General features: G+C 35.0%; 1 protein-coding gene across 1 annotated transcript in view; it reads left to right on the top strand.

Annotated features, from left to right (window-relative positions):
* Positions 1-9,905, top strand: part of LOC131842748 (lachesin-like) — a 187,839-nt gene extending 177,934 nt beyond the window's left edge. Inside the window, exons 8-13 of the mRNA XM_059191312.1 lie at positions 3,050-3,191; positions 3,947-4,044; positions 5,279-5,400; positions 8,722-8,902; positions 9,252-9,434; positions 9,576-9,905. Of these exons, the coding sequence (XP_059047295.1) occupies positions 3,050-3,191; positions 3,947-4,044; positions 5,279-5,400; positions 8,722-8,902; positions 9,252-9,434; positions 9,576-9,725 (876 nt within the window). The 3' untranslated portion in view covers positions 9,726-9,905. The remainder of the gene's footprint in view (positions 1-3,049; positions 3,192-3,946; positions 4,045-5,278; positions 5,401-8,721; positions 8,903-9,251; positions 9,435-9,575) is intronic.
* Positions 9,906-12,009: the final 2,104 nt, after the last annotated feature.

The raw sequence follows: 12,009 nt of genomic DNA, 5'->3' as shown, positions 1-12,009 counted from the left end.
TTAGTGTATGTACCGTATTTATATTCATATGCATGTAGTAAAAAACTGTTATTTCAATGTTACAAACAAACACTCCAATTTTATTTATATGTATGTATAGATAACAACCCAGACAATTTACACAGCGCCATCTAGTCACAGAGCAATGTTTAAATGTATTTTCAGCGTTTACAATAAATAATAATTATTATTGAAACTATGATATTGTAAGTTACCAATACATTGACAGTTGGCGGTCCCGCAAGTTTTGTAACGTAGATTTTTGCCACAAAGAAATCACAGATTCGCACACTAACAATGATCAATAGTTATGACCAAAACTCACTGATTAGAAATAGAAATAATCTTTATTCAAACAAACTTAATATAAGCACTTTTGAATAGTCAAGTTTTTTGATTCTACCGTTTATTCGGAATGCAGATTCATCACAAGAAGAATAAGCAAGAAACTTGTGTATTGCTCTTTTAAATAACTATTGATTTAATTATATTTAATTAACAATAAGGATTAGGCATGCGGCAATCAACATAGAAACCGCTACGCACTTAATATCTGTTCAGTCAGATAAACATTGTCAGCGCTATGAATTTTAAGTTAGATATTTTCTACAAAAACATTATTATCATTTATAAATTCTTCCATTTTATAATAAACTTTTTTACAAAGAAAAACACACTAGTGTCGTAACGTAATATCACAAATAATAAATTAAAAACAATAAATTAATAACAGCCAAATGACAAAAGACTATTAGCGGCAGTGTTGCCAGAGAGTGTAGACTTATTTTGTGACTGGTATTATGTCATTTTCATCAATATCCAGAAATTTCCGGGCTGAAAGAAATACTATTTTTTTTTGTAAGTACACAACACTAAAGAAAAATGTTTAAACAATCATATATTTGAAATTGAAAATATTTCCAATGATCACATCTTTATAGTTGTATGTTAAAATGTGGAATAAAACTATTATATATGACTGGAAAAATGTTTTAATTGGAAGATGGTAAGACAGTGAAGTGATAACATATAATTTTGTTATTATTAGTTTTGATTATAGAATCTAAATATATATAACTCAAAGGTGAATGACGTAGTGATCTAACAACGCACAGCCCAAACCACTGGACGGATCGGGCTGAAATTTGGTATGCAGGTAGATGTTATGACGTAGGCATCCGCTAAGAAAGGATTTTGATTAATTCTACCCCCAAAGGAATAAAATAAGGGATGAAAGTTTGTATGAAACTTTGTCAATTTTAAACCGATCGGGCTGAGACTTTGCATGCATAAAGCTACTATGACGTAGGCATCCCCTAAGAAAGGATTTTGATAAATTCCACCCCTAAGGGGATAAATTAACGCGAGCGAAGCCGCGGGCAAAAGCTAGTACAAAATATAATATAAGATAACGTGATGTCCGTAGTGCTGTTCATGTATATAGGCGACAATCACCACTTACCATCGGATGGCACGTCAGCTTGTTTGGCATTACAGTGACAAAAAAATGTAGCGAAACTACATTAAAAGTACCAGGAGAACATGAGTTTATAGGCAGTTTGTTGAGACATATGACCTGTGAAATTACATTGTATGGAGACTTTTTTTTACCTCGTAGTCCTTCAGATCTCCACCGTATTAAGATCACATGATAACGTGATGTCCGTAGTGCTGTTCATGTATATAGGTGACTGTTACCACTTACCATCGGGTGGGCAGATTGTTTGACCTTCCAGTTGCTTAAGGGTAATAGCCACTGACACGGAAATTAGTGATTTTTTTTTATTTCTTTGACCGAGTATATAAACGAATGTTTGGATCAGCGTTTTTTTTTTTGAGTTTTTGAGTACACCTCTAATATTTTTTCCAAAACAAGATTAATTAAAAAATATTCAACAGTTTTAATAATATAAACGATGCCGTAGCACCTGAAAAAAATCCTCTCTATGGTCGCATCGTATAAAAAAGCCGGTAGTCCGAAAAAAAAATTATTGTAATCTGTATGAATTCAAAGGTTGAATGAAAGAAATCTCTCATTTGGGATAAGCCGCCATTGATAATTTTTTTTTTTAAATCGTTGTATCCTTAGTTAGTTTAAATGTATTTACTGTACAATAAAGTGTTACAAACAAACAAGATGTAGTTTAAAAAAAAAAGAATTTGTTTTTGAACCATCACATTAGCGTTACAAACAAACAAGATGTAGTTTAAAAAAAAAAGAATTTGTTTTTGAACCATCACATTAGCTATTTCTATTAAAAACACAAATACTCGGCTAGGCTATAAACAAACAAGATGTAGTTTAAAAAAACACCCATCACAGTGGTTATTTCTATTAAAAAATGTGTTTTTTTTTTCAGAATGACACAAATATTCGGCTAGGCTACAAACAAACAAGATGTAGTTTAAAAAATAATAATTTGTTTTTGACCCATCACAGTGGTTATTTCTATTAAAAAATGTGTTTTTTTTTTCAGAATGACACAAATACTCGGCTAGGCGTAGTTTAAAAAAATAATAATTTGTTTTTGACCCATCACAGTGGTTATTTCTATTAAAAAATGTGTTTTTTTTTCAGAATGACACAAATACTCGGCTAGGCTATAAACAAACAAGATGTAGTTTAAAAAAACACCCATCACAGTGGTTATTTCTATTAAAAAATGTGTTTTTTTTTTCAGAATGACACAAATACTCGGCTAGGCGTAGTTTAAAAAAAATATAATTTGTTTTTGAACCATCACATTAGCTATTTCTATTAAAAAATGTGTTTTTTTTTCAGAATGACACAAATACTCGGCTAGGCTACAAACAAACAAGATGTAGTTTAAAAAAAATATAATTTGTTTTTGAACCATCACATTAGCTATTTCTATTAAAAAATGTGTTTTTTTTTTTAGATGTTTTTTTTTTTATATAAATAATTACAGAATATAATTTGTTTTTGACCCATCACAGTGGTTGTTGCTCTTTTTTAATAGATGTTTTTTTTTTATATAAATAATTACAGTATAACAAGTTTCTATTAAAAAATGTGTTTTTTTTTCAGAATGACACAAATACTCGGCTAGGCGAAGGACCTCAACTGCAACTGTCGAGGTTGGAGCGTCACCACAGCGGACGGTACGCTTGCACCGTCGACAATGGCGTGGGTACACCTATTGTTACTGAATTCCAGCTACAAGTGCTATGTAAGTAATATTAGAGCAAATTCAGCTATGGGTACCCAATGGTTACGTGGGCGCGCGCCGTCATCATTCTATTCAGTATTCCAGTAGCTAGGACCAATTTACTAAAATATTCTTGTAACCCGTGCTTTAGAAATACTGAACAATATCAGACATGATATTGATATATATAATTGCAGTCTGCCGAAGACCATTCAAAAGTATCTAGAATTTTTATAATGTTTATATTATGTATGTTATAAATTGATGTATATATGAATGTATAAAAATAAGTTGCAACACCGATTTGGATATACTGTAATGGTGTTGTAATATTGAAATGAATAAATAAATAAATAAAAATAAATAAATATTTCTTCTACTCGATGTATTTATATTATTTTGTTTGATTCCGCTACAATTAACATGTGTGAGACTACGAATATTCTGTGTGGAAACCTGACCAGCGCTACGACCTTCTCCAGTGGCGATCAAATTCCGGCCGTTATTGAGTCTACACCCATATCGCGACACGTGTTTCGCCTCTGAACGGGGCATCATCAGGCGTTAATTAGAGTTCAGGTACAGCTCGGAAGCCTAGTGTTGACTCGTCGGCGACCAATCCGCGACTATATAACCGCGATATTCGAGTGAAAAACTTAGGCTGCTTTTATTTTAGAAACATAAAGTTAAATTCCACGCGGACAAAATCACGGGAATTTAATAAAGCCTTATTTTTTTAATTGTCAATATTCATTGGTTTTTATCATCACTTTCAGATCCGCCAGAGATAACAGTGGAGAGGTCGTGGGTACATACAGGCGAAGGTTTCAGGGCGGAACTACTATGTACAGTGCACGCAGACCCGCCGGCAGAGGTTAGTATCAAAACAGTTTTCAATTACACTATATCATTACATAGTATAAAATAAAGTCGCTGTCGCTGTCTGTCCGTCCCTATGTACGCTTAAATCTTTAAAACTACGCAACGGATTTTGAAGCGGTTTTCTTTAATAGAAATAGAAGAAATAGAAATAATCTTTATTAAAATAAACTCATTACAAGCACTTTTGAATAGTCATATTTTGATTCTACCACTCATTCGGAATGCAGATTCACCACAAGAAGAATGAGCAAGAAACTTGTGTGTTGCTCTTTTTAATAGATGTTTTTTTTATATAAATATTTACAGTATAACAAGTAAGAGGCATGCGATCAACATAGAAATCGCTACGCACTCATTATTAGTGTAATCAGATAATATTGTCAGTGCTATGGATTTAAAGTTTTTCTATAAAAACATTATTATCGTTAACGAATTCTTCAATTTTATAGCAAGCTTTTTTGCAAAGGAACTGTTTTATTTGACATTTAAATATTTTTTCTGGCAGATTTATAACAGACTCTGGTATTTTATTGTAAAACCTTACGCAATTGCCATAAAACGAATTACTAACTTTAGCCAAACGACATTTAGGTAAAATCAGTTTGTTATTGTTACGTAAGCTTTTATTGGTGCAATCACTAACTCTTTTGATAGATAATAGATAGAACGATTCTAGAAGAAGGTATATATAAACCTTCTTCTAGAATCGTTCTATCTATGGGATGCTTACGTCATAGTAGCTTTATGCATGCAAAGTCTCAGCCCTATCGGTTCAAAATTGACAAGGTTTCATACAAACTTTCATCCCTATTTTATCCCCTTAGAGGTGGAATTTATCAAAATCAAAATCCTTTCTTAGCGGATGCCTACGTCATAACATCTACCTGCATGCCAAATTTCAGCCCGATCCGTTCAGTGATTTGGGCTGTGCGTTAATAGATCATGTTTATGTCAGTCACCTTTGAGTTATATATATTTAGATTTGTATTTGACCCTAATAAATTAGTGCTGGTTGGTAGTTTGTTTGTACACGTTTCGACTTGTAAATGTAAACTTACAAGGATTATTTAAAAAAGCAACACACAAGTTTCTTGTTCGTTCTTCTTGTGATGAGACAGCTTTCCGAACGAGCGGTAGATAAAAAAAATTGTTATGACTATTCAAAAGTGCTTAAATTAAGTTTATTTGAATGAATTATTTTCTATTCTATTCTATTCCTGTTTCAGGTGGGGTGGTACCAGAATTCGTTCCCGTTGAGTGCATCCGACAGAATTACAATGTCGGCGCGCGGCAATAACCACACTCTCCTAATAGGGAACGTTCAACCTGAGGACTTTGGTAATTACAGGTAAGCTGAACATATCTTAGGGACCGTTCAAGTATTACCTAACCCCCCGCCCCCCTATAGTGCGTAGGGGAGCGAGGGGGCTTTGCTTTATAAATATATGTTCAAATTCAAATTCAAATTCAAAGTATCTTTATTCATGTAGGTCTATTACAGACTCTTATGATATGTCAAATCTACCGTCAGTATCAGTATATGAGGTATATAACTTCCTCATTGACATAGATAATGTAATAAACGCTAAAGAAACTTATTGTAAATTTAGTAATGACATATTGTAATTTAAATAATGTAAATTAAATATTGTAATGGGTGAAAACTGTGATTGGTACAGTTTATGCTGTAAATAATATAAATGACGTAGTGGAGTAACTTGAAACAGTCATGCTCGCTATAAAGTTCAAACTTGTGGCTGCGTGGTGGGAAGGTCGATGTGCTCCCTCTAATATGGTTGAGTGCAATGACGGCTGGCTCATCCGTCATACTCGTGTACGGGTGTTGCTTGTGGGGAATGGTCTGTTCAGGTTGCGAACACTGATTAGATTTTTTTATTTTTTTGATTTTTTTATATAGCATATGCTGGTGGTCACTCTATTCTCTCAAATTTGAATTTAAATGAAATAGTATTATTGTAAATATGTACAACATAAAAAAAAATACGAGCTGAGTTTCTTGTCAGTTCTTCTCATCTCGAAATCATTCCGAACTGACGGTAGATTTGACATATCATAAGAGTCTGTAATAGACCTACATGAATAAAGATAGTTTGAATTTTGAATTTTGAATTTTGAAATGATAATAATGTTTTTGTAGAAAATATCTAACTTAAAATTCATAGCGCTGACAATGTTATCTGATTGAACAGAGATTAAGTGCGTAGCGGTTTCTATGTTGATTGTCGCATGCCTAATCCTTGTTGTTAATTAAATATAAGTAAATAAATATTTATTTAAAAGAGCAACACACAAGTTTCTTGCTTATTCTTCTTGTGATGAATTTACATTCCGAATAAGCGGTAGAATAAAAAACTTGACTATTCAAAAGTGCTTACATTAAGTTTATTTGAATAAAGATTATTTCTATTTCTATTTTTATTTGCTTATTTTAGACTAGCTGTAGTCGCGAATTGGTCCGCGTGAATGTAACTTTATTTTTGTTAAATTTTTTTTTTTGCTAAAGTTAAAGTAGCCTGAGTTACTCCCTATTATATCAGATACCTATCAAAAATGTCCCCTTAAAATCGGTCCAGCCATTTCACCAATGTTATTTTGGTGTATGTACCATATTTATTTTCATATGCATGTAGTAAAAAACGGTTATTTCAATATTACAAACAGATTCTCCAATTTTATTTACATGTATAGATTTCAGGCAACTAGGCCTATATTATAAATACTTATAGATTAACATACATATGAAACAATATTTTAAAACTAATATATTGATATTGTCTGTATGGTCATGGAAATGCATAGGAACGAGGATAATATTTTAAGAAAGATGTTACAAATGAATGTGGATGGTTATAAGGGCAGAGGAAGGCCGAAAAAGAGATGGATGGACTGTGTGAAAGATGATATGGTAAGAAAGGAAGTAAATAATGCGATGACTGCGAACAGGGACGAATGGAAGCGAAAAACATATTACGACGACCACAAATAAATGGGATAAGGAAGAAGCAGATGATGATGGTCATGGCACTGATGACGGCAATCTGCCATGGTTCCGGCGATACACCACACCCTTCGGCCAGTAGTCCTCCTTCATGATATACCCATTGACCTCAGGAAATGACTAAGGTCGATGGTGATGTTTGGCTCTCGAAGCTTTTTAATTGTATTTTGGACACTGAGACTGCTGATGCCTGACAGCTGGAGAAAGAGAATGTTGGTCCCGTACTATATAACAAGGGAGATGTAAGAGACTGCGGGAAATTTCGTGGTATTTAACACGCACTACACACCCTTAAGATCTAGGAGCGAGTTATAAATGAATAATCTAAATATATATAGATATACTGACATAGTGATCTATCAACGACAGACCAAACCACTGGACGGATCGGGCTGAAATTTGGCATGCAGGTAGATGTTATGACGTAGGCATCCGCTAAGAAAGGATTTTGTTAATTCTACCCCCATGTGGATAAAATAGGGGATGAAAGTTTGTATGAAACTTTGTCAATTTTAAACCGATCGGGCTGAGACTTTGCATGCAAAAAGCTACTATGACGTTTCCCCTAAGAAAGGATTTTGATAAATTCCACCCCTAAAATAAATTAACGCTCTAGTAAATATATAAATAGTAATGCCTTCAAATTTTAATAAGTTTATCTGAAAATAAATATAAATTTACTGCTGGGAAAGGAAACACCGAAGCAGTACATGAGAAGGCTACTAATAGAGAAAACCCGTCAAAAAAAATGTTATGGGCGACTTTCATAGATTTCAAAAAGGCTTTTGACCGTATAGCAAGAGCTTTAATATGGTAGATCTTAGGGTCTCAGAACATTCTTGAGCGTACATAAAGCTTATTACAAATATGTATTATAACGTACAATATAGTGTCAGTCCAGCAGGTGTTAATAAGATGATGCGTTAATGTTGAAGTGGTGGTTCGTCAAGGCACTGCTCTTAGCCCTATATTATACATAGTCATCAATTACCTCACAGAGAACATCCTGAAACCTGTTTTGTGGAACCTCTTATATGCTGATGACGTGGCTTTGATATATATAGATACGGAAAGTAAAGGAAATCTCTCGAGCCTAGTGGATTGCACATTAGTAGAACTAAGACCAAGTACATATATGGCACTAAACTTCTTCCTTTTCCCTTGTTTTGGTTTAAATTGAAGTTTCCTATTTTTTTTCTATTGGTTTGTTTCGGCTATTGTCAGATGTTTGTAGCACCTGTAGCACTGCGATCTACATAGATCTATTGTGCTCGCCCTTTTTCAAAGTTTGCTACCTAGATCCGTCAGGAACAAGAATTGAAGGATATTCTTAGGAGCGATGGTTTTTATCTCCTCGGGGAAGAGTGTAAACTTTCCAAAGGAGATATTTCGTTTATGCATGAGTGGGCTACAACCACGTAGGATGTGTAGCGGCGTTTCCTCTTTAGTTTGGCAGAATCTGCAGATTCTTGTCGTGCATAGGCCTAGTTTAGCCGAAGGTTCCTAAGAGCAACTGTTATTTGGGTGAATCTACAACGTATTGTATATTTCAGTGATCGATTACCTCGAGATCTCCGCATCGGTTGTATTCTCTTGAGGATAAAATAAACTACTAAATCGTAGAGTCATTCGGTGCGTTTGTGTGTACAGCTGCGTAGCTGACAACAGCCTGGGCCGCGCGCGGCAGCACGTGGAGGTGTCGGGGCGGCCCGGGCCTGCGCGGTTCACGTCGCCGCCGCTCGCGCGCCGCGCCGCCGCCTACCTGCTCGCCTTCAGCGTCGACTCCTACCCGCCGCTCGACGAGCTGCGCCTGCTGTACCGGCAGCTGGCGGTGCGTACCCCCCCTCTGTCTCCATCTAGCTCCGTCTCGCTCGCCCGCGCCGCCGCCTACCTGCTCGCCTTCTGCTCTACGGCGTGCTCTACTCTACGGCTGGAACGAGGTGCGTGCCGCCTCGCTCTCTCTCTCTCTCTCTCCCCGCCCCCGCCTCTACAAGCGGTAGCTGGCGGTGTGTTCCTTTGTTACGGCATACCTTCGTGCCCTGTTCACTACTATATTTCAACCGAAACATATCTTACCTAGAGGTGAGACCTAGGTATCCCCCCTAGGTAGTAAACGGACATCGAGTCTATGGTCAGCGTGATTACTTAAAACAGAGACTAACTAGAGTGTGTGTGCGCAGATCAACGAGTCGTTCCAGCAGCCGGGCCGCTGGCACGACGTGGTGCTGCCGGCGCCGCGGCCCGCCCCCGCGTCTAGCTCCGTCTCGCTCACGCACCGCGTCACGCACGAGCTGCGCGGCCTGCAGCCCGGCGCCGTCTACGAGGCCATCGTGCAGGCCAAGAACCGCTACGGCTGGAACGAGGTGCGTGCCCGCCTCGCTCCCTCTCTCTCTCTCCCCGCCCCCGCGTCTAGCTCCGTCTCGCTCACGCACAGAATCCTCAACGGCCTCAGCTATGCTTAGTCTAAATCTATGATGTTATTTATTTTCATTATTTAATTGCAGGTCAGCGACATCTTCCAATTCCACACGCTAGGGAACGCGCACAGCGCGCACGCGGACGAACTGACACCAATGTTCGCGTGCGCCAACATCCACCCACTGGCGTTTTACGTCATGCTAACCGCCTTATATATAACGATCGCGCTCGCCTGATTGGCCGACCGTCGGTTCGAAATTTAAACATCGTTTCGCGACTTTCGAATTTTTTAACCGCTTTTTATCGTAAAACGAATGGACTTGACACCAAAATTAGGTGAATTTAAGTGTTGTGACAGAAAGACGACCTATTATTTACTAGTACGCTTACGATGAGAAATTTAACTGACAGTGATTGACCATAAACAATAATTCATGTATTTTAAAATTCGAACATACTGTTAGAAATGGCGCACTATCGATTCGAGTAGGTAGAGTAGTAGAGTTCTACTCTTAATTCCAATACCAATTGGTCGATATTAGTTTATTTTGTATTTTTAAATACTCTTAAACCCAATGCCGATCGGTCTTTTATACTTTTAAATTGCGCAATAACAAAGTATAAGGTCCATATTTGTATTGAAAGAACTAGTCGATATTTTAATAGATTTGTTTCTTGATTCAAAATTGGATTGGAATTGATATTCAGAAATCTACAGTTGTCATTATGTATAGTATAGGCTAATCGTGCAAAAATTTGTGAGAGTGCAAAAACTACTAAAGGAATTTGAATGAATTCTGATGCACAATTAGATCATATCCTATATTCATATAAAGGATACTTATTTACTCGAATAACACGAGTAATATCGCAGAATATGGCTCATACAAAATAAATATCGCAGCTAAAAATTATCAGTCGCTAGCAAAAGTTACAGAACTGTAATAATTTGACGTTTTCGTAAATTTGTTGCGTCCGATATATGGCAACATTGTCAGTTAGATTTGTACGTAATATTTAAATTTACGAATTGTAAATAATAATATTCATTGTTCAGACATTGTCATCCTGATATTTTTGTATTTTAATTTAAATCTTATGTAATATTTCATAAGATTTATTATTATTTGGTTATCCAATGATCTCGAGGTAACAATAAATGCGTTTTTTATTTCATAATCTGGATTGTCTTTAATAAATTAATTATCGGGAAATGAAAACAAAGTTATAATCTACATATAATTAGTAAAAATCACGGGATCTTAAATTTAAAACAGTATATAAAATAATACCAATATATATTAATATAGTTCAGAAATCATTCTGAAAAAAAATTAAATAATTAAATTTTTTTTCTCAATTTTTTTATGGTTCTGTATTTCCCTCTTCAGGGAAAGGCAAAAGGACTCAGCCCATACAGCCATTGTCTTCATTACTGTTTTCTTATAAATAATTTAATACTACATTTAATTCTTTATGATCATTTATGACATTCTCAATATCCATTGTTTGTAACAATAAAACTCTGTGTTAACACAGATTAAAAATATCGGTCACAAAAAAAAGATTTCTCTTAATTATATTAGAAAAAACCTTTCACTATCCTATTTTTTCTAAATACAGTTTTTAGGTTACAATAGTGCTGTGCTATTTTTTTTATTTATTTTACATGTTACATTGTGGAATCACCTTCCAGCAATGATATTTCCGAACTGATACGATATTGAAACCTTCAAGAAAAGAGGTTATTCCTTCTTAAAACGCCGGCAACGCATTTGCAAATCCCCTGGTGTTGCGGGTGCTCATGGGCGGCGGTAATCACTTACCATCAGGTGAGCCGCAAGCTCGTTTGTACCCTATGAACAAAATAAATCTATTTAAAACATAATTTACCTTTTTTCTTACTCTAAATAGAAAACATAACCTAAAAACTTTAAAAATATATATTCATTTTTTATAAGTATTTTTAATAAATACAACTGCACAAAATAAACGCGCAATAAAGAAATACTCTATCAATAGCACTATGTGGCTTTTTATACGCCCCGACTGATGCTAAGCACTTTAATTATATATAATATGTAAACATACAGTTAACACTATCCGTAATTTAGAATCAGATAAAAAAACGAAAATACCATTTTTTAAATAAGTAAGTAAATTTACTCTTTTTTTGTCTCGATTTTAGAAACAATAATATAGTTGTTATTAACTGGAATCTAAGAACATAAAAAAAAAGATATACCTTTTTTTTAATGAATAAGTAAATTGACTCTTTTTGTCTAAACTTTAGAAACACAGTTATTACTAACTGGAATCTAGGAACAGAAAAAAAAACAAATATGACTTTTTTAAATGAGGAAATAAATTGAGTTTATTATTTTGTATTGGCTTTAGAAACACAGTTGTTACTAATTGGAATCTAAGAACAGATAAAAAAACAAATATAACTTTGTTTTTAAATAAGTAGGTACGTAAATTTACTCTTTTTGTCTCGACTTTAGAAACACAGTTATTACT

This window comes from Achroia grisella, unplaced genomic scaffold, assembly GCF_030625045.1.
Source record: "Achroia grisella isolate CSIRO2021 unplaced genomic scaffold, CSIRO_AGI_Agris_v1 utg2471, whole genome shotgun sequence".
Taxonomy (NCBI): Eukaryota; Metazoa; Arthropoda; class Insecta; order Lepidoptera; family Pyralidae; genus Achroia; species Achroia grisella.
The sequence above is the reverse complement of the archived record's forward strand: the minus strand, read 5'-3'. Positions and strand labels throughout refer to the sequence as shown.